Source organism: Bombus huntii, chromosome 2 (assembly GCF_024542735.1).
Source record: "Bombus huntii isolate Logan2020A chromosome 2, iyBomHunt1.1, whole genome shotgun sequence".
NCBI lineage: Eukaryota > Metazoa > Arthropoda > Insecta > Hymenoptera > Apidae > Bombus > Bombus huntii.
In genome coordinates, this window is record NC_066239.1 from 8,161,137 (window position 1) to 8,185,323 (window position 24,187).

Sequence of the window (24,187 nt, forward strand, 5' to 3'; positions counted from 1 at the left end):
GGCGCGGGCAGTGCCACTGGAGGCCCGGCGGTTTCAGAGCTTCGCCCGGGACGACGAACCGCAGACGACCCGTACGCAAAACTCGGTCGTAGTTAGCCGTGTTTGAAGGATCGGTCGGAAAAGGGGCCATATCACGCGACGACGTATAAGCCCCCGTAGTGACAGCCTCGCGTATACGACGTCGCGTTTCGGTTGTCCGCCATCGAGAGGAAACGTGTTACAACCTTTAAACACACACGTTGAGGAAAACGTACCACGTCGTCTCGAGCAAACACGACACGGTGTATAAGAGGTACATCGTTCAGGATTGGCGTGCCTAATCGACGACTAATTGGGAGATAATATGTGATCAGTGCGACACCGATACCACGGTGGTGTATCCGTATAAGAGGCATTGTGCGTGACAAACGAAAGAGAAAAAAAAACGTCGAGGGTGATAAAGAATCGTACTATGCACGAGGTCTGGTAGCATCGAGTCAAGGAGGATGAACAGAGTGATGACGGAGGGTTAGGAGTGAGAGGGTGCACCGATCTTTGGTGTGCTGGTTGTTTTGAGATGTCAGTGGACCCGTCGAAGGCAACTGCGTCGTCGTTCTCGTCGTCGTCGTCGTCGTCGTCACTGTCTTCGTCATCATGAGGAGATCCTCTTACGTGAATTACTACGTCCTGTGCCTCGTGTGCTGGATTCTCCTAGGCATCACCGGTAAGATCAATTTCACCCGCGTGACATATGTTCGTTCGCTCTCGAAAGAGGGTTCGAGCTCTCGCAGATCGTGCATCGATCTTTCGAGATTCCCGCGGGAAAGTGCACACGCGTTGACGTCTGGTAGTCGCGTCATAGGATGGCTGGCAAATCACCTAACCAGGTGGTTTCTGGTAATCGTGAATCTCGCGTATCCTAGGTTCGGATCACTGATGGACTAGCAACACGCGCGTCTTTTCAGGGTGATAAGGGGGGGCAGCGTGACGTGAGAACGACGAGGGGGGAGGAAAGGGGCCAGGCGGGGCTGTACTGAAGACTTGTACTGCGGATGGATCGATCAGATTTTGGGGTGTAACTGTGCGTACGTGAATTAGCACGCGTGCATACAAACCTGTGTCGCGTAGGTCCGACTCAAATGTGAAGAATTCGGCAGCTGATCGTGTGTATTCGCGATCGATGGACGCGAGAGGATCGAGATACGCGAGTGGAGGGAAAAAGGAGGACTCATAGGCAGGAGGAGGGAGGGGGCTGCTTCCGGACCCGGTCCAGGGCTGTATCTAGCGCCACCCTTGTTTGTCGCGGCGACAGTATTGTATTTTCCCTATTCTTCCCTTTGTCTCTCGGATCGCTAGATTTTTTTTATTCTTCGCCATCCTTGTCGGGTCACCGTGTCGACTCGATGATTCCGTCATCGTGAACTAGGGGGCGAGGTGATGACAGAAGGGTAGCGTGTTCCCTCATCTTCGCTCTGACGTCGTTCAGGGACGTGTCTATCGATTTCATCTCTCGCGCGGCTGCATCGCGATGATACGGTTAGCTCCTTTTTATATACACTTTTCACTGAAGATTTGCGCAGTTTGTCGATTAAACCGACTCTAACATCACAGACAAGTAATGCGAACGAAGATCGTGGCAGTCGATCGTGTAATACCGCTCGTATCTATGTTGCTCAGTTTGCACCTGATAGCTTTCCTGACGACAAAATAATAACTTCAAACTTAATTATATCAGTTAAAACGCTATTCGCGTTTACTGCTTCCCGTTTATGGTGTTACGCCGGTATCAAAAGAATATAGTCGATGGTCCGTCTCTTAAACAGGTCACGCCGCGATAACCGTGCAATTACCCACATCTTCGTAGCAGCGAAGCGTCGATCTCGAGGCTTATGTAACTCTTATGAAAATCCCTGTTAGTCGCGCCATAAGCGTGTTAATTACTTCCTCCCTCCTCGCGTTAGTTCTTTTCTTCTCTTTCTTTTTTTTTTTTTTTTTTTGCTGATTCAATGGATAGTCCATTAATTCACGGATCGCTACCCTCGACATGTTTTATCTTAATGATCTTCCAGGATACCGTTTCCCCTTGATACAGAGACTACCAGCACCCTCGTCGATCTTGCAATAATTTCTCCTTTGTATTGGAGAACTCTTCTCAGGACTCTTGTATCTTGCAGGAGAAAAAAAGAGAAGAGGTCCGATAAAAAGGATTTATCAAGCACGGCCGTATCAGACGGTGCTTTTTTCTTATCGATCGACGTAGATGCATGTAACGTGGAAACATTTCAGTATGCAAAGTGGGCATCAAATTGTTGTCGATCGGGTCGTTCATTATCCGCGTCGGTCGCTTTATAAATACGTTCCATTCGTCGCTTTCGACGCGGCTGTTATCGAACGAACCGCGACGGAGTAAGAGAGAAAGCGGGAACCGTTGAAACACACACGAAAGGCTGCCAAACCGCGAACTAAACGACACTCGTAGAACTTGCGAACGGAGCACAAATCGATGCCATTAACGCAACTGACGTACAGTCGGTAATTTTGTTAAACAATTTACCGTATTCTGGCCCACGTCGTTTTCTATCCCCATCTCATACTCTTAATTGGATTCGTCTACACGCCCAACCGTACTCGAATCCGCAACACGAAAACAATTTCTATTGTACGTATCGACGGGATACATTATGCACTTTCCACTCGTAACATAATCGTAGCACAGCCACTGATTATACCCCAGGATGATTAACCGACCAACATTGTTACCTCCGAATGAGAATTTCGGTGTTTCAACCATCGCCACAGGAAATCGCTTTCTCGGATGTCTGCTCGTCTAAACTGTATCGGGGTTAGATCTTACACGATGTTTCGGTTCCATTATTCATGAACTCTGTGTTGCGTTAATACGTTACATTGCTCTTGTTCAAACAGATTTTTATCAAACAACGTGAAATTAAATGCAATTATTAACGCGTTTTGTACCGCGTATCGGTGATTGATCGTTCGTAGTAGTCACTAGAAAGTGAGGAAAATGTTCTTCGAGATATTGCAAGCAAATATGTTCGATCGAAAATGAAAAGAGATGAAAACGTCGAGCATTCCTTGTTATTTCTCTTCTTATACAATTAAAGATCGTAACTTTGAATTTTGTTTGAACCAAATCGGACGATATCGCTGGGAACGTAAATAATTATTCGCTTAATATCGGCTGTTTTAAGCGACAATCGAACGATAACCATTAACTCGGCGTGCAGCGTGGAAAATGTACGATGGAAGTAGTGGAACGTAAATGTTTGATGAACTAGTAAGACAGAAAATCGAGTTAGCCTCACTGGGAGGGCTAGGAAGAACGATCTTCGAGGGAACCGAGAATCCAGATTTATGTCTGAGATTAGTGTCCGATGACGTCGTAAAATTACATCGAACACTTGTACGTGTAGTTCTAATAAAGCGGCGAAAACGCAACCCCGTCGATGCTCGATTTTCCGCATCGACCGTGCTCTATCGTCTCCTGGGAAATATCTGTCAGAAATCCTCTTTCTGTTTCCAAGAAATTTATTTCCACTTTCACCCATCTTTCGACGTAGGTTCAGGTATTTTTCTTTTTTCCCCCTTCCTTTTTTATCTTTTATTATTTTTACGGACCATTTCATTTGATTGCGCAACATCCAACAGAAACCTATCCGCATTTATAATGGTTCACAGTTAATAATAATCTATCGGTGCATCATTTTCTTTGCGCTCAAACGCACGATAAGCGCATTAACATTAATCAGTACGTTGACACGCAGATAAACCATAAACATGTTTTAATTACATATCGGTTTAATTCGTAATTTCACTCAATCGTAATTACAACGCAACAAGATACACGTATGTATAACTTTGCCGAGAGTTTCGTTTTGACACGCGCGTTTAAATTTCTCACGGATAACCATCGTTCATGTCAAAACAATCTAGATTCGACATTACTCAAGGAAATTTATGGAATATGCAAACCTCTCTATGTTGGCGTAGTAGCGATGAATTCTCAGATCTACCAGGTTATTTGAAATGTAGCAGTATCGTTGGGCCATTTATTTTCTAAAACAACATAATTTATGGATCAAAAACATTTAACAGTTTTGATCGTGGATTCCTGTGTTGTTACAGATTCGATTCTCTCTGCGCGATTATTTCTCTTTGTATGAAAAACAAATAGTTATTAATCTTCAGTTTGCAATTCATCTTTCCTTCCTGAACCTATACCTTTCAAGAATCTCTCTTGTAATCACATACTCTTTTTCGTAATGGGTAAGAGGATGGTTACATAGTTCCGCAAATACACGCTTAGTACTGTTGATCATAGATTGCTATGTTATTGTAACTTCAAAGTTTCTCTCATAACATTATATTCGTTTTATTTTAAAACAAATAATTTTTATCAGTCTCTATGTTGTAAATATTTACTTCAAAAATCTTTCTCTTTTGAGCTGCACTCTTTCTTCTAAACCGTAACAAAAATAGGAATGTAGTTTCATTACCCGATGAATATACAATTCATGTAAGTACATTTCCGTGGTAACTATATCTCTTTTGTTTAAAGAACAAACGCTTATTAATTTCATTTTGTACTTAACCTTTCTTTTCGGTACGCTTCCTTCAAAAATCTCTCTCATAATTATACTCATCTTCTTTCAAAGAAATACTCACGTACTCTTAGTTACATATTCCTTATAAATGCAGCAGAGATAGAAATATAATTACACCTGCAGACGTGCAATTCGTGTTACGATTCAGTGTAGTGCACAGCTCTATCGCTAACAACTTCAACCCCCTTCTGTTTGCCTTCGTGAATGATTCATTCCCTCTGAAATTTACGAACGGTCATAAGCGACGCGTTGCACCAACCACACAATCAGCCGCTTTGTTCCTCTTTCTCTCCTGCTTTTCTCTCTACCTCCCATCCCACCTTTGTTCTTTCTCTGTAATCTTGGCGTGAAACATGATTTCCAGGAATGTCGAGAACGATAATCACCGAGCACGTCGAAATAATTCAACTCGCAGCTTAGAACGACTCTGAGAAAAAGAACAGAGACACACGGTAACGCTACGTTCACGTCTACTTATATTCATTTTACGACGAGTCTCAGCTTTGCGGGATTCCAGTTCGAACCGTAACCCTTGCGCCTAATATTTTGCATTCCTGAAGGATTCTTTAATCCGGAGGACCGAGTGTTCTAGGAGGATGAGCCTCGATTGGTCGTGCGCGTCTCCAGTATTCGCGATACCGGGTCGGTGCGCACTGATTGCCAATCCAATTCGCGCCGTCTGAACGGAAACGCGTTGGCAAATCGATTCATCGAGCGTGTAGCGATTGCCCGAGATGCAGTTAAAAGGATATCAGTTCGAAACCGTGAATTAGCGGGATACGATCCGATAGACTCGTTCACGGATCGATCATCGAGTTCGCACGACTTGGACGCTTGTCTGTTACCAAGTTCTCTCTTACTGGTTTTCTATTGATTAGAAAAGCCATCGTTCACGATGTCAGCGATGGTATTTTTGTCCTCGGGATTCTAGCGACGTTCCTTTAAGCTTCTCATTCTTTCGAGTGGTCAATGGAACTTCATCCTCCGAGTGCCCAGGCGGCTTGACTCGCTCGAAGTTAGTTCGAATCGTTTTCAAACAACGATGAGCAAGATGAACGCCGTTTAATGCCCTGTATTCTCGTTGCGGTTGTGTACGAGCCATTGTGACAGAAACGATAACTTCCGTGTGTTTAAAATCACGTTCGAAAATAGGAGCTATTTCGTCGACGACGTAATGCGTCACGTCGGTGCATTTCGCCTCGCTCTTAAAAACCGGATGCGCTCTAGACGACGAAACGCTTCCGTAACGGGACGTAAGTAGCGAGCAGCTAAGCATTCGTTGAAACGTAGTAGTATAATATCAGACCAGAATTGCATCGGCCAATTGCGGATATCACGGACCTTCGATATATGCAACTGGCGAAAACTCGGGCGCCGCGCGCCGACGTGAGCCCGGTTTGACACACTCGACCCGACCGCTCGAACGTTTACCCCGATCAAGCGATGCCAATAATGCAATAATCCGTGCACTCTAAATGTTATGAATACCGGCATTATTGAAAGGGTGTGGATTTATCTGGCCGGATGTTATTTGCCAATGCGGACGTTCGATTTTTGCAGACACTGCTCTGCGCGATGCCGCGTTTTCGATCGATTGAACGTCGCAGGAGTTCCTATAATTCACCGTGTCTCGTTGATCCTGTTTTGTCTCTGATCTCACTAAATCCTTTTCTATATAATTCTATCATATAGGTAACATCGATCTGTACGATAATGTAAAATTAGTATTTGTATGATATATGAGTCGTTCGAAAGCCACGCATGTTATAGTTATAGATTCAAAAATAGAGGAAAGTAGACGATTAGCTTAGACACTAAATAAATAGCTTAATGTCTGAAACAAGTTTCTATGTAAATTCTATTTCATTAATTGTATTTTTATCTGCAATATCTAGTGACATTAGTCTTTCAAATTTATCTTGGAATTCATTTATTTATTTACATTATTTATTAATCTCATCTATCAGCGATGAATTTTATAAAACTAATTTTAATGGCAATCAATTTTCTTATTTTTAACAGCAAATGGGCTTTATTATTATACAATTTCTAAAATATCGAAAACATTATTCAGGTATTCTATATGATTTGTAGAAATCAGTAGATATATAACAGATACTTATGTAGCGTGTCATGATACATTCACATTTTACTTCGTTCGTGGTTAAATATAGAAATGCTATCTTTATATTTTCAACAACGAAAACGTTCTGTCATTACAAGATATCCAAAATGACGAGGGAATGTTATTCAGTCATTAGGCGTAATATACAGAAATTAGTGTAACTGAAATATATCGTCAACTTCCTTATCTACTCCGTCGGCTGTCATAATACATTCTCATTATACTTCGTTCGGAGCAGCGCCAACGTAAAGAGAAAGTACGAACACGATATCAGTTTCTTTTACCATTCTTTCATTCGGCCGCTTAAAATATGTTGAATAATACAGCAATACGGTTAATGCGTTCTTCTTATACTCCCTTAACACGTTCCCTGCAATGACGTCATTTGCGGCCGACCCGGAACTTTTTGTTTGTAATGCGGCAATGACTGGCACTACTTGCTAGAAGCAAAACTACGTCTAAAGGAAAAATCACTACGCCACAACTAAATCGTCATATTACATTATTAATTAATCTCGATAAACTTACAAGGTCTTTACTCTTCTACTGAAATAGAATAAATAGGAAAAATAAAAAGCAAATAAAAAGAAATATGACACCCAAGGAAAGAACAATAATACCAGTTAGAGCAGCGAAATGTAGGTTCCACGATTTGTCACCGGGGCATCAAAAATACAGCAAGGAAACGTGAAAAGTAATACGTCGATAGCAGCTATTTTCGAGCAGCAGACCGGGAAGAAAAAGTTGTTGATGACCTGAATAACTCAATCAATAGAGCGGTCGTCCAATAAATGAAGGAACCGTATCCGAGTCCCCGCGTCGGCCAATTGTTTTTCTCGTTACGGATGCCATATAAATAACTATGAATTCGTGAATTACAGCAAGAATGGATACCTCGGTCTCAGACAATTCCTTATTACCATAAACTCTTTATCACGATGTGTCGACATTCATCGAATATTTCCTCTATTCCTGCATAACATCCTGCAGAGTCGTTTTGGCATCGGCGTTAAAAACGAATAAACCTCTGTTAAGCGTGCGACGAGTTGCCAACGGTATCTTACGAAGCGAGTGCAAGAAAGTTCCATCGAATAGCTGTTTTATCGAGTTCTTCCACTTCGACGTTTCTCGCATGTTCTCGTGCGGACTTTCGAGACTTTCAGTCGACGATAAATCGAAAGGCTCCTTTCAATTCCCGCAAACACACGGGACGCACGGATTTTCTACGCGCCGTGATATCGTTCTAAGCTTTCCATGAACGTTCTCGACGAAGCACCCGTATGTCGAACCTAGTAATTTCCGGATATGCGTTGATTTTCTGAATACATTTCCAGAAGATACGTTCGAAAAAATAAACGTAGCCAAACGCAGAATACATACGATACCATATCGCAGTGCAACGCATGAACGAGTACGGGTTTCCTTTTATCCCTCGAACGCTAGTCCGGAAGTGGGTCCTCAAGGTCGTTGGAACGAAGCCCACGGTTGCTTTCCCGGGGCGAATGCTGATCCGACTTTGGATACCCAGGATCGGAATCCCCTGGATTAGTATCCATTTCCTCGATGCACGATGGCCTGGTAGAAGCTCTCTGATAGGATTTATTCCGGAAGGTAAAGGGAAAAGGAGCATAGATGCGGCCACAGAGAGAAAACGAGACAGTCACGAATGCGAAATACAGTATAGTACCGCGATCCTTTTATTATTCCATCATGGAAACGCTACCCGTACAATGTAAATTCGTCAAGAATAACCAGCTCTCGCGGTATAGCCGCCGTGTTAATGTATTCTTCTTAAACGTAACAAACGTTCGGATTAGAAGCGAACTTTGACGGAGATTCGTGCAAATGTTTCGTGCCTGTAAAAAGATTATGTGGAAAGAGAAGGTGTTGAGTGTTGCAGTGGCATTCTGTGAATTTAACAATTTTTGGTAAAAATACGACGAGTATGACACGAAAGATGTTTTTAAGTTTGAAACGGATATTTTAAATTAGCGACCAGAGAGATGGCTTTTCTACATACCTTACGTCAAATAAATGAAGAGCAGAATATAAATACTGGAACTTATATTAAGATACAGTCACAGAAATACGTTCTTCGACTGTTTAATTTTTCAAATCCTACAGATGAAAAATATTATGTTTGATTCTACATTCGTGCAAGATTAAACATTCCGTCTAATAGAACATGGATACAATTTTAACATATCTAAAATACCTGAATTAAATAAATTGATTTACTAAAATGGAACTTCTTTACTACTTTATATTTAAGTTTTTGATTAAACCTGTGAAGAATATACATTTAGCCTGTGTACATACGTCTCCGTCTGAAAATCGATGAAATCTTGCAGGGGTGAGCACAAGATCCCATTCGTTAGTGAAGAGGTTCGACGGGATTTACACGGGGCCGTACTTCGATTCAAACACCCCCACGAACATCACGGCTCAACTGGGAAGTCATGCTTACTTGCCGTGCAAAGTGCGACAGCTTGGTAATAAATCGGTAAGTCCTTTGCCCCTAATTATTCTCATTTTCCCCTTTGTGTCCTCCATACAACAAAACACTACCAATTAAAACTTGGAACATTCGCGTAACTCTCGTTATATACGAATCTTAAGATCAGACAAAATTTACTGGAAGTTCTACGAACGTTTGCAAACGTTCAAAACAAGTACAAAAAGAAGTAGTTGCGGCAGACAGGACAGGTGAACGATTGCGGATGGTGCGCGGTCAAAATTACGAATCCCTAAATTACAGATTCCTTAATTTCGATTCAACTCCGGCGAGAAACTTTGGGAAAGCCGTTATCTCATCCCAGTTCCTTGCAAAAAGCACGACCGGATACCGACGCCGCCTGCTTGCAGATAAAGCGAATTTATTTGCACGCGAATACCCAGTTTTCTGTGAGGTGACGGTGGTGTACCGATAGTATCGTGCCGTTGGTTTCCATGAAGCCGCTGATTCGCCATCGAAAAGTTGCACTATCGGTCCTCCGTTTCCGTCGATATTCCGCGTCGCTAAACCGTCCGGTTCGCGCTATTACAATAATCGAAATGGCCGCGATAAACCGCCGATCCCGATACACATCCTGACTCTATCTGCGTGGGAATTTATGCGAAACTATAAAAGTCTAATCTGTCTGCGTTCACGACCGTTAGGGCGGATTATACGAGCCGCGTGAATTTTACGATTCACGAAAGAGAGAGAGAGGCGAGGAAGAGAAAGAGAGGAAGAGAGAGAGATTGAAAGGGAATAAAGAAGAAAAGAAGAGAGAGAAATGGCCTCCACATGGAAGTAACCCAGATAACGGTGACAGGGGGCTGGTTCTTTTGGGAGACTGACAAGAGGACAGAGCGGTAAATGTTTTTGTGCGCGGCCTGTATCACTCGTTAGTGAGATTTTACCTTCACTGGTGTGTGCAATAACGAAACTTGTATGTCGAAACAGGCAGGACTAAGTGTCTGGCGACACGCGACCCTTGTATAATCGTCCGATTGCGTACTTAAGGGCCGCGAACCCATAGAGTCGCGACCCCTTTACACCCCCTTACCTTTTTATTCTTTTGATATTTATCGCGCGTAAAATTAAACGTACCTTTACCACTGACTTTCTGTCGGCGACCATTGTACCACGCTACCAAGAAACACGATTGAAAGCGATTACTCTCCACGGACGATTTGCGGAACACGGTCGTGCCGGTGACTTTGCATTTGTTTCCACGTCTTTCGTTCGGTGGAATGTGAGTGGAAATATACGAGACGTACCTGAGCTATAAATCAATCAGGCGGAAGGCGGAATATTTTTGTCCAATATCACATGTTCGATCTTCCTTTACATTTTAACTAATTTAAAAATCCAATTCTTGGACATTGGTCGTTTAGATAAAACATTTTGTATTGTGTTATATACTTATTCGAAGATTATGTTGTTTCATTTTCACAGTTAACTCGCTAACTTCTACAGTGTATACGTGTATACTTGGTAGAATTAAACATTATTAATAATATTAAAATTGAAATTTAAATAGATTGATTTTAGTCTTCGTAAGTATAAATGTGATGTAATTTATTTTGACCAAAAATGAGAAGATATATAAAAAAATAGGAGATCTATTTTTACATGAAATTTTATTAGCCTCTGCTAAGACAATCGAAATATGAACAGTTGCTTATCCATAGATTCCTAAAACCTAACTTTTTGAAGTTTTGTCACAACACTAAAGTATAGAACAAAAACGGACGTATGTATACTAAACAAATTACGCATACTAAACATTCGTTCATCCATTCGTCCTTTAATCGATCTGTAATTATAAGACACCTCATATATTGCATTCGAATAGAAAATAAAATAGGATAATCAGTCCGTGTTCGTGGAATTGGGTGCGCAACCGAATGGTCGGCGAAATTCGAAGAAAGGATTTCGAGATTCATGTCGATGCAATTAAATCCCTTTCGTATCTGGGGATCGGCGAAGTTAAAAGTCCCGTAAAAGTTTCGAGAGAAATTCCAGAAAAGCCGGAAGGCGATCGATGGAACGTAACGCAAAGCTAGAAACGGGATTTACTAATTTATTGCTTTCTTCCTGGAAATTAATGGCACGACAATCGTAATTGAGCCAGAGAAAAAGGTAGAGAGAAATAGGAAAAGATGGGAAGGTCGGTTCTCCTCGGGTTCAACGCACGCCGTTCGCCGAGATAAACGAATTCCGTTCGGTTTGGAATTTCCCAGATAACGATTGCGCTTCAGAAACCGACCAGGAGATTACATTTCGCCGATTACTATCGATGCAGCCGAGTATGTACTGCTTGCAAATATTTCGCGCGTGGCTTGAATTGTAAACTCTATCCTTGATCTTTTGATCGCCAGACACGAACAAAGAAGCAATTACTCTACTTTGTGGATTACAACCTTTCCTCGATTGTAAGTCGACGTCACATCAAGGGAAAACATCGCGTAACGTGCGGCGAATCGACCTGTTTCTGGCTATACTTATCGCGCGGATAGATTGAATGTACTTCTAATACGGTTTTCTTTCGTGTAACTGCCTGGAATCGACGGTAAAAGAAAGGAAGAAACGTCCGCGAAACCGTTCGACGCACGATAAATTAACCCTAGACAAGGGAAAGAAGATTGATCGAGCGAGATCGAAAAGTCGTGCCAGGGGTTCTTTTTCCATCTCGGCCGGCTCGCGTATTTCGCGCTTTTTCCGCAGCCTGGTTTCTCTGTCCTGTATTCAGTCCAGGGAGGAGCTTGCGAATTTTCAGCCAGACACGGTTGAATTTCACTTCGTCACTGGAAACGTGTCTGTTGCTTTATTTCGCTTTTTGTTCGCCACGACGTGGAAGAAACGGCCGCGCTCTGGACCAAAAATCTAACAATAGAGCCACGCTACGTATTGGAGAAGGGATTAATAATTCTCGCAATGCGTCCATGCCGAGCAAAAAGCATCGAATTGGAGCGGATTTTTCCTCTGCTCGGATTGATGAGGGGGATCATATACGACTGCTATTTCCTGCTTTTCGATTTTCCTTCAATCGCTAATGAATATTAATTGCTTCGTTTCGCTAAAATATTGTTAGTTTGATAAATAAAAGTGGGACGAAATGTTTACGTTGTTTGTTAATTTCCGAGCTTACTGTAAATTCATCTTTATGATGCAGAGTACGGCGGATCTAATATGCAAAGACAATAAAAGAAGTTAGAGTATTTTATGTAAGTTCGTTTTTCGATTACAGTTACTTTCTTGTTTTATAGAGTGTCTACTTTTAAACGAAAGAAATCGTAAAAAGTGTAATAAAAAGTTTTAAAGTGTAATACTGTGTAACATGAAGGATTGTCAAGTTTCGAAACATATAAATTGCGAAGGTATAAAACCTCCGTAAGAACTTTATTCGTGTTAAAGTAGTCAAACAAACGTATACTCGATATCAATGAATATCGAATAACTTGTAGAAAGTTAAATTTTTGAATATTTATGTTAGCTGTAATTTATATAGAAAGAACTAAAAGTTAAAGAGAAAGATCGATATTATGTAAAGACAAAGTTAAATAAGATATGCAGATAGAATTTCTTATATTCTTTTGGCATGTTAAAACACAATAGAAGCGTTGCTGTATACTTTACACGTTTAGATTAAACAAAAAAATAGAAGTATACACTATCTCAGTTCAAATATAAGAATATAGAATATTCTGAAGTAGGTGACCAAACTTTCAAACCATGTTCTAGTCACTTTAAAGATGAAAAAAGACCATAGAAACATGACTCGGAAAACTCTTCCTGTCCGAGTTCTAAACAAGTTTTAAACACTCTTCGTCTGTGTCAAAGTTTCGTAAGAACACTTCGCAAGTTTATCACCTTGTGTGTTGATATGTTACAGCGCTGAAAAATAATCAGTATGTTGTCACACGAAATAATTCAGATCATATTATCTTCCTCTGGACCGTAAATATCTTCCAAGAAAAATGTATTTCTTCTAAAGAATGCTTCATATTTATACAAACTTATTGTTAGCTTTAAAATAAGTAGGACACGCTTCTAAAGTTCGGTCACGTATTTCGGACGGAAAATTTTGAATTTATAGCACATTCCTATATCTACATGGTACATCAAATCTTTAATATTAAATCCTTAATATTATTTATGTAACATTAACATTGCAGAGTCTAGCAGGACACAGTTGAATTAGAGTTAATTAAAGTTGGTCAGAAATAGAGTTAATAATAATTATATTGAAATATTAATACTGTGAGCTTCAGAATTTATAGCAAACCATTGTATCACAATAATAATGAGACGATAACAGACGAATATAATATATTGACGATATTATTAAAATTAATCTGTTTGTTCCTCAAATATGAAAGGTGTCGTGGATCAGAAGAAGGGACTCGCATATCCTCTCGGTAGATAGAACAATGTTTATCCCGGACGAAAGGTTCCAGGCGCTTTTCGTAGACGCGTCGGACACCTGGACCCTGCAGGTTAAGTACGTGCAGGCACGTGACGAAGGCGAGTACGAGTGCCAAATCTCGACCGATCCGAAGAAGAGTCACATCATCAAGCTCAACATCGTCGGTGAGATCGCGTGAACATTCTTTGATAACAATAACAATATTTTTCAATATTAAGATGAATAATTAGTAAGATACGATCGAAAGTGTAAATAATATCCTTTTTTTTTTTCAATGACATATCGATATTTCCGGTACATTTAGAAATTAACCATTGACCATCGTCGTTCAATTCTACGCCAGTGTTATTTTTATGTTGTCAGAGAAGAGCTCTGTCATCGATCGACGGAACACTTCGCGAACCATGTTCCATCGACGTGATAAAAAATTATATGAGCGTAAAATACAGACATTCTCTCTTTCACGTAACTCGTACGTGCGAGGCGCTAAAATGTTCGCTCGAATAATCGCTCGGTGTATTTAGTAATTAATTTTCTTTGTCGTTCGATCACCTTCTTGCGTTACATTTAACACGTTCGATGCCACATGGGCCACGGATGACCCACGGCAATTACCACTTCTCAACTTGTATTAACCCCGTAGAGAAATATTCTTTGATATATTGTTTAAGTAGAAAAAATTTAAATAAAAGATTAAAGTATCGTGAGTACAATACACTTACTATTTTTCTTTGATTAACATGTTCCGTGTCTCACGATATGTAGTTGGTTATCGTTAATAATACGATAATCAGCAGAAATAAAGCTTTCCATCACAAAAACAAACATATTCTTTATTATTATGTTGAAATTATCAAAGAAAAGATCATTCATAACAATGTTTTAGCAAAACTGTTATGCTCTCTCTATATATACGATATCATATTAAATATTTATTATAACTTATAATATTTTCTTATAATTTCATTTAAATATTTGCTAAGATACAGAACAAGTTTTAGTACAACAGTCTTGAATTAGTTTCGTTTTTTGTTTAGACATTCCATAATTTAGCACAAGAGAATGTTGTCAAATAGAGTAATCCAAATGTCGTATCTAAAGTGGCATCATATAAGGGAATCATTAATATTTATTCCCTATAGCAATTTTTATATCTGATAGCAGGAATACAAAGGATCTGAAGGATGAAAAATAATTATTTCGAATTCTTTGTTATTTCATTACACTGTCATTCATTAAATCGTAAAGAAAAGATAAATATTGGCTACCGATTTTTCAGTGCCAAAGATCGAAATCATAGGCGATCGTGACATGTACGTGAAGACCGGAAGCACAGTTGCCATACGGTGCGTGATCAAGCAGTCCCTTGAGGGTCCTTTCTATGTTTTCTGGTACCACGAGGGTGATCGCGTTCTGGATTACCAATTAAACAAAATCGACATCCAAACGAAGAGAATCGATCACGACACGGTCAGCAGTCTCGTGATCCATAAAGCGAGGCGGGAAGACTCGGGCAATTACACCTGCAGTCCGAGTAGTTTGGACAGCGCGAGCGTGCAGCTTCACGTGTTAAATGGTAAGCATTTTCGCGTTTCAGTAACTTAAATTACTTTCGTGATCGCTCTACGTTGCAGTGACACGAAACGAAAAAGCATCCTTTCCTTTTTAATGGATCATTCCTGGTAAACGTGGAACTTTACTAGGGAAGGTTTGTAGGGAAATCTTTTACGTTCTAACGATATTACTTTGCTAAAATCAATCTGATTTAAAGATTTACTTTGAAACTTAATACTCTCTGTTTGAAAAAGTTCTATAACGAAATATAATGGTAAATACAAATTGCATTTGTTAAAGAGACTAACTCGGCAAAATTAGTTCGCTAATAATTTAACACAGTTTCTATTTAATCCTTCGTCAACTTCTTAAATCTAATCGCGAGTACAAACGGAACGGACATAAAATACAATCTTTGGACAACGGAAAATTAGAAACGGTTCATTAATCTTTATCTGGCCTTTACTACGAATGTCTTTAAAATTAATTAATTTTTGTAAGTATATAGAAATATAAAAGTATTTCGTACGACCATAAGTAAAAATGGGAACGTCAAAAAGACAAATTCTACTAAACTTACTATGCTATTTCAAACTCTCAACTTTATTAAAAGTTTCAAACACTCTTCAAAGTCCCATATTTTTCAAATTTCAAGAAAGAAGGTCAACTTTCTAACTGCAAACGAACATATCGATCTGCCTATCTAGGAAGTTTTCCAAATTCTTTATGATTGCACGTCCGCTAAAAAAGACGATCGCGTTAAAGGAAAGAAAATTGCTAAATACGTCATATTTCCGTCGTGATAAAAGTAACTATATAAAAATCGATTCTCTGATATAGGCGAGCATCCTGCCGCGATTCAAAGAGGGATCAGCTCGGCACCGGGTGGCTGTCCGACGCTATGGTGGCTGGCGGGCGTCGTGACGCTGTATTCGAGTCACGGCAGTCGCCTATTCGTCCTCGCCCTTTTGATCCTCATGGTCCTTTATTCGAAGAATCCATCTTACTTCGCGCCGGAACGATAATCAGAAACGATATGAGAGGACTATGTCGAAAAATGATCGATTATCTCCTGCTACGAGACCTGGAAGACGCCTCGAGGAACGTTCCAGCGACAAGAGACGAGAGAAAGTGTACGTGCGAGGCTTCTTCGGAAAGACTTCGTGACCCGATGAACGATGGAAGGAGAGAAGTTGATCGAAGGACGCGAGCAACCGCGAGAAGAGAACCACGACAAGAAAATAACACGAACGATTCGACGTAATAATCTACGTCATTTTGGCAAACTGCTATATCGTTTTACTTTCGAAGAGACGTGGAAGCCAAAGGAGATCTTAAAATTCTCAGTCAGCTAGTAAAATAGTCGATTTTTATTGTCGGTCACACATAACTGACGGGTTTCCTTTCTCTAAGCGATTAACCAACAAATGATCGTACAGCGAAAACTACTGTGTTTCGAGGGAGAAATCTTCACAACGAAGGATCGAGTCCGCTTTCCGAACGACTCGATCGTGATCACGGTCGTGCGCGATCGAGACATCCGTGAACGTGACAATCGTCGATCGCGGGTGTCCCAACGACGATTTTACTCTGTGTACGAGGGAAGCTCGAAGGTGTAAGGGCGAGCAGGAACGCGTTTAGCATGTCGAGATAGTATGATCCGGCCGTTAGCAATTAGAGGTTAATTAATCTCGGGGGAGTACCCGTGAATTCGGCGCGAGTTCTTCACGCGGTCGAAAAGTGGTTACTTGGTCGCGGTAGGAAAACGAACGACACGAAGCTTGCGAATTACCCTTCCTCTCCTTCAAAAGCGGGACGAGAAGACGAATTTTTTATAGGAATTATATATAAATACACGATCTTCCAAGTATTTCAAACACGCGCGATATAGAAACCTTTTATACCCTCAAGTTTTACGCAACTCTATCGTTCTAAACAATCATTCTAACTAATCGCTAAACATCATATGTGATCATTGTACATATTTGCCTAAACGAAATGCCATCGTGAGAATGGATCGTGTAAAACCCCCCTGTAGCTGAAAACAAACGACGACTAAGACGTAAGTTTGAGAGACGAGTTTCACCCTTCTTATTCATTATCCGTCATTGTCAGAGGTGTTTCGCGATCTTCGTGTCATTCTCGCGGGAAGCCAAACAGTAACGAAGTCTTCGTGATCGATCGCGAGATTCTGTCGGGAGGGTTTCGTAGTTTCTTTCACATCGAGATTAACTCGACGACGAACGAGTGTGACTTTGCCAGAAAGAAAAGGGAAATGAGGTTGGATATAGATCGACGAGATGGGGTTGGGAGGGTTGAAAGAAGGGGAGCGGTAACAAAAAAGTAAAATACGCGCAAGGTATTCGTAGAATCCCGACAGAGAACTTCGTCCGCGCCGCTCGATAGAATTGAAACTTGTTCGATGAAATTTTTAAAAGCGATGTGATTAATTATATTCGACTAGAGAGACGATTAGCGAAATGTGTCTATACTCGACCGTGTACCGCATGCACTCGGGATCGTCTCGAGAGAAAGAGATGCATCTCGACGATCGTCTCCGATAGACGGTCCGTCGAAATCGTCCGACAGCATGAGGTACGAATAATTTCCTCGTTTTTCCTAATCCTTTTTCTAGGCTACGAGGATGTTTTACGGCCATTCTATACATCGAACAAGAAGCGTAATTAATAAGAATATGGAAGCTTCTCTATATAACTCGAAACGCAATAGAGTAACGTTACGATTGCCAATTATCAGTCGAAATTAAATGAGATTTGCAGAAGCTGAAAAATGATAAAGAATTGCAGTATTAGAATTATTGAAATTACGCTTGTTTCTTTATCTCTCAAGTCGATGTACTGAAAAGTTTCTCCGAAAGATCAAACGAATAGGAATTGTTTAGTTTTAAAAATCGCTTGTGATTCTATATCGTAACTTTATATGTAATTTACTTAAAGATGTAGAGTTAAGATCATTTTCACTAATTGGGAAGAAGCCATTAATCGCATTAAGAATCCATTTATATCATACAACGAGATCGACTCCTCTTTCTCATAGTTCCTGAATATTTTTACACGAACCTAAAATCGTTTGATGTTTGATGACTGAAAAGGTAACTCTTGTCCTTGTCATATTTATCGATTCCACGACGAAAAATATCACTGCCTGCATTATTCAAAAGTGTTCTATTCCAAAATACGTTCAACGAGATTCGTTCTATAAATAATATCGCTGGCCGTTTTTCTCAAAGAAAACCGAATAAAAAGAGAGGACGTAAATGGAACGTACCGATTGCTTCGAGACGATCCACGGTGACAAATTTTGGTACTTGAAGCGCATTGAGTATAAACACAAGCCAATAAAAAAGTGTTATATATCCGTGCATGCGTGTCAAGTTTCGTAACGGAATGGGTCGCACGAGAAAAATAAGATTACCAATAATTACTACCGAATAAACGCTATCACGTAAAACGTACATACGCTACATGTTCACTATACAAGCTCCAACGCGACATTCAAATATTAAAAATAGTATAAACGATTTCTTTCGCCTTTTTTATTAATTCTTACAATTCTTTATAAATATTTGAATCGAAGGGTTGCTATTGTCGATCGATAAAGGTACCCACAAATATGAGAAAACTCGTAATTTGTATATTCTAATCTGCTTCGAAATATATCTGATACGAAATAACGAGGATGATCGCTATAACTAACAAAGACCCAGACCGTTTTCTCATTCTGCATGTTCGGCTGTATAAACATACGGACGGACAGCTTTTTGGGTCGCTTGAGGCGTCCTATAAATTTGCTTTCTTCTCGCAAGCATTAGGAAGTACTGTTTTTTATATTATATATAAATATATATATAAATATATATATACAAACGAACAGATAGATATATATATGTATATGTGTGTACGCGCGAGAATACGTTGCACAACGGTGTTAAAATATTGAACAAGTTTCAGCTCGAACTAGAAAAGAGTGGCGCAATAAATAACACGGGAGAAATAGCGAGAAGATACAACGTGGGATTAAAGTTAGGAGAAAAAAATAAAAACGTTTTGTGGGGAATATAATCGGGAATAACTGTGAATAATAACCGTGAAGAAAATGAAAGAAATCCAGGGTTTTGGGGGAAGAGAGTGAGTCGAAGAGTAGATGGCACTGGAAAGCAGGATAGGAGATTAGTCGAACGAGACGAACGATACGTTAGAATATCTACGATTCATGTGATTGTAAATACATAGTATATAAATAACATTACGTTAATTAACGATATGCCGTACGTGTTACATTAAAGAAACAAACAAGAAAAAAAAATAAATAACGTTACTGTGTAATTTTTCGGATCGTAAACGCATTCGAATGGGTCTGGCCGCCCGTGCTAACCGGCTCGTTCAGATCGTCTTTGAAGGCAACAGCTGATTGTGAGAGCTACATAGAATTCACGATCGAGAATTCTCGTACCGTTCGATTCTCTTAAATTACGCGGATTTTGTAATAGATCGATTGTCGCACCATCATCGACTTCTGTTTATTACCTCGATCGATAACCCTTGAACATTTATGTACAATTTCCACGAACTCATTAGAATTTATTGCATAACATGCTCAAGAGATCCTCGATTAAGCGAAGACGCTTGCAAAAATAAATATAGCAAAACAGGATGAAAACGAAGTGAGAAAGAAGAAAGAAATTAACGGACGACAGTGCAGAGACAGGAAAGATAGAAGGAGAGGAATAGAGGGTAGCACCGTCGCGCATGCTTTTTCTGGCACATCGGTGCATCGAGCAACAAAAAAGAAGCGCAACTGTGTACAGTAGCGTTTCTGGATAGCACGGGCCGGCCACACGCGACTAGATGTAACACTAATTAACGCCTAGCGTAAGAACTAACGGATATAAATGAAGGATTATATTATCTGACATAATATAACCAGGTGTGGACGTACACGTGTATAATTGAATTTTTCGCGGTAATTGGTGACAGTACGTGCATGAAAAATTACACGCGTGTCATATATGAGTGCAAAGAAACGAATGAAAAATTGGAGGCAAGAGAGAGCGTGTATGTGTGCGTGTGCGTGCGTGCGCACGTGAGTGTATGGGTGGGTGTGTACATGCGAACAAAGAAGGAACGAAAGGAAATGAAAGTGAAGGAGAGAATGAGAGAAAGAGAGAAAAAAGAGCGTGAATGGGTAAGTAAAAGAAAAAGAAATGCATACACACGCAAGAAGTAAAAAAAGGGTTGTTCGTTGGACTGACGCGCTAAGGCGTTGGTCGAATGACGCACTTTAAGATAAAAAGGGACGACCGGGAACAATCCTTCTTGTAACGTTTCTTCCCTTTCTTCTTCCCGCGCCTCGCGAGGCTGCTCGTGACGAAAGATAAAAAGAAAGGGCTAAAGATAGGGCTCACCTCGAGGCCACAATTAAAGCTTGCCAGCTTCCTGCACCCTTTTTCTTCTTACAACAGCCGAGGCCTCCCCTCGCCAGGTGGAAGAAGGAAGTTGTAATTTCCACGCTCGTCCTCGTCGCCCCTTTATTATAATGTTGCTAACAAAGAGGAGACGAGAGAGATAAAAATGATGATGATGACGCTGGTGGTGATTATATTAATGATGATTTAAATAAAAACGTTGTCTAAGGTATACTAACGTCGTAGGCAGCATTGAATTTTTGTACCATTGTCTATAGTAGCTCTTAAGTGTCGCGAATTTTTCTGTTCTTAAAATGCTCGCCTTTGTAGGCTTGAGTACGTATACATACTTATGTATTCTCGGTTTTGTCGATGGCTCGCTGGGCGGATATTGATCTTCATTCCTAGTGACGTCAATCGAGATTTTAAGTCGATTACTTGTGTCAAATATTTATTCTGAAATCAAATTTATATCAGTGGTTCTTTGATTAAAATATAACCTAAAATTGATTTATAACATTCTGATATATTAAATTGAAATACGAATGTGGGCTTTTGATTTTCCTATTTTATTTCAAATATATACTTCTTTACAATCAAGAAGATAGAAATCTAGACGAAAGTATTAATAGAGAACCACTGATAGATGTATAAGCAAGATTTATTACTGCCAATCTATAGTTCATTAATTTAATGTTTGCTTCACAATTCTTTCTGAATTATATAATGTTGAAGAAAGTTAGTTTTTCTTTGGATAAAAAATAATTATACTATCTTTATAATAAAAAATCAACTATATGTATCAAATCCGCCTCAGCGACAAATACGTACCCGTTCCCGAGAGTCGCGGTACGCGAATATCGAGAGATCCTTTTTCGTGTGATGTTTGACCGTCCTGACAGTTCGTCGATGTGCTCTTACGCGTAGATATTCAAAGTTAGTTTTTTCGATAGTAAGTAATACGAGTAACAGATGGCGATGCGATTCTACCGAAAATAAATCGGAACCAACGAGCCGGAAGTCAGTTTCGCATGTGAAATAATTGCCGATTCGATTATTAAAAGAAGAAAAGGATAAACATTAAAAATAATGCTGTTAGTGCGTTATACGATAAAAGTCGTGATCAATGGTGGAAACTGGATTACCGGTAAGACAATTTCATAAAAAAATAAATTTTGTCAAAAGAACATTGTATACTGATGCGGCGTGAACTAATTCCCTGCAAAATAGTGAATAGGTTATTGATTTCGTGAAGTGAAGAGTGTGCATGAATGATTATTGTGATTTTAACCCTCTACCGCTTATTATTAGTAAAATATGCTATACTTATTTGCGACGATATCTTGACGTCTTGTAAATAATTTTTAAAATGAAACGTATTGTAGGAAAATTCTATATAATCATATATCTATTTGATATCTAACAATGTGATTATATTTTTCTTGATTTCATCCGTATTAATTTTAATTTTCTTTCTATCTTAACAAACCTACGTCTGTCACAAATCTATCATTTCACTTATATGTACATAATTGTTTTACTTTCCACACTATTCCATTGTGTTTATATCTTTCGTATGTAGTAATTGATTCTGTATATAGATGAACTGTAAATGAGGCAAAAAATAATGTTAGCTGTAGAGGGTTAGAAATAAATAAAAGGTATACAGTCGTCGATCGAAACCCTCGGGACGGAGAAGATTTTATCAATCCCTCATTATCGGCGATATATTAATATACGACTCGTCGCGCTTTCCTTGTTACACGACTAATAAATAGGTAGCCATTGAGGCTCCTGACTACTCATTGATATCCGCGGTTCTTCGTTCGTCAATATTACACAACGAAGTTTCAACAAACTTGCAAGATAAAAGAATGACTTCTGTTCGATGGAAAAAGTGAAAGATTTAATTTATCAGGAGTCTCGATCGCGGCAGGAGAAGATCAATCTATCATGAACGTGTTCAGTTTTCAGAGAAACCTCCCATAACGATAGTTACGTTTACAATGCGCGACAGATCACACGTAGCAATGGGTCTAATTAATCATTAACGCGTGCCGTTTGCCGGTTCGAACGTTCGACGAAGCTGATGACAATTTAAACCACACGCAACGTACAATCGATTTAAGATGTAAACGATCGAAAGAAAAAGAAGGGTATATCGAGGAGATAAAATGATAATCGACGGAGAGGAAAATGAATGATGAAAGCGTTTGTCGAGCGCCCGAATAAGCGAACATCGATTTAAAATAAACGTAAATAAATTAAATGAAAACAGAACTCGAAAATAAAGAAAATAATAAAATGTCCCTCAAATTAAGCCTCGTCTCGCAGATTCCCTAATGTACACCTTGAGCGCTTTAGGATAAATCGGAATAGACTTTAACGAATCCGCGAGATGATGCCGAGGAAAAAACTGCGTGGATGTACGAAGGATGACGAGCGGGAAGTACGAACGCGTAGCTGCTATGTGTGCGTGAAGAAAATGATCGGGTTGAGAGAAAGAGAATGAGAGAACCGGAGAGAAAGGTAATAAAATCAATGTTAAACCGATCATTACCAATTTACAATTCTGAGAGACACATCTTCGTTATTTGCCATTTCTCTGCATAAGTTCAACCTCGGTTTCAAACGTTGGACGCTGCCCTCCCGCCAGCATAGATCACAACTGAATCGACCGATGCTTGTGTGGACTTTTTTCTTTTCTGAAGACTTAAGAGCTAATAAATTATTAGAGATATTCAAACATCGGTGCGCAGGACATTTTGAATGCATCGGAAAGTGACCAGATGCAAGCGTTATCATCAATGGGGCATCGTCCACACTGAAATATACATTACACACGAAGTCTCAGCGTTTCCGTTTTTTCAAAATATCGTGACGGTAGGGACGAGGAGAACAGTCCCGTTCTATGTGTGTAAGAACCATAAAGCTTAATGAAGAACATTATACTATGAACTTACGGGATACTAAATAAAAGTAAGCCAAACCGTTAACGATTGCAATGTGTCTTTTTACTTCCGTGTAATCAATCGATATGTTTCCCGTCTTATTTACATTTTCATTCTATCTTTAAACATTTACAATAGACGGTTTACTTATTAATATAACAGCTTCATAATTCTTGATATAACAAAATAGTAAATGAACTGATCACATTGATAAGAGAATACAAAAACAACATTTTCCATAGTCACTTGTTTATTATGCATATACCGTAAAAGTTACAAATGCAGTGTATTATTTCTATTATATAAGTTCTTTTACACGTAGATTGATTTCACACGACGATACATGTATCGCCGAGTCGTGTGAAACGAGTCGCGATACGCGTATGAGATATGAAATATGATTTCATTTGTCTCTTTGTGTCGATCATTTGTTTCGTTTATTCTTTGATTGAAATTGAGAGTAGCTCGTCTCAAGCATATATTTTAAACGAAGATATTTTCTTTTAGAAATGCAAAAGTTTGAGGTCCCATCTATATGATGTTATATAAAAGAGATAAAAGAAAAAAAGGAGTGAAAAGGAAATACTAATTTAGTATATAAATAAATAAGT

The 24,187-nt window shown here is 39.6% G+C and overlaps 1 protein-coding gene across 1 annotated transcript; it reads left to right on the plus strand.

Annotated features, from left to right (window-relative positions):
- Positions 1-23,621, plus strand: LOC126878374 (neurotrimin-like). The gene is made up of 5 exons (XM_050641149.1): positions 1-703; positions 9,081-9,232; positions 13,600-13,810; positions 14,926-15,222; positions 16,041-23,621. The coding sequence occupies exons 1-5, from the start codon at positions 634-636 to the stop codon at positions 16,223-16,225; spliced, it is 915 nt and encodes a 304-aa protein (XP_050497106.1). The 5' UTR covers positions 1-633; the 3' UTR covers positions 16,226-23,621.
- Positions 23,622-24,187: the final 566 nt, after the last annotated feature.

Bases quoted from the DNA above. Each gene is read 5' to 3' on its own strand.
- LOC126878374 (XM_050641149.1), top strand. From the start codon at position 634: ATGAGGAGATCCTCTTACGTGAATTACTACGTCCTGTGCCTCGTGTGC. The intron at 704-9,080 runs GTAAGATCAATT...GAAATCTTGCAG, and splicing joins GATTCTCCTAGGCATCACCG to GGGTGAGCACAAGATCCCAT. The intron at 9,233-13,599 runs GTAAGTCCTTTG...CAAATATGAAAG, and splicing joins GACAGCTTGGTAATAAATCG to GTGTCGTGGATCAGAAGAAG.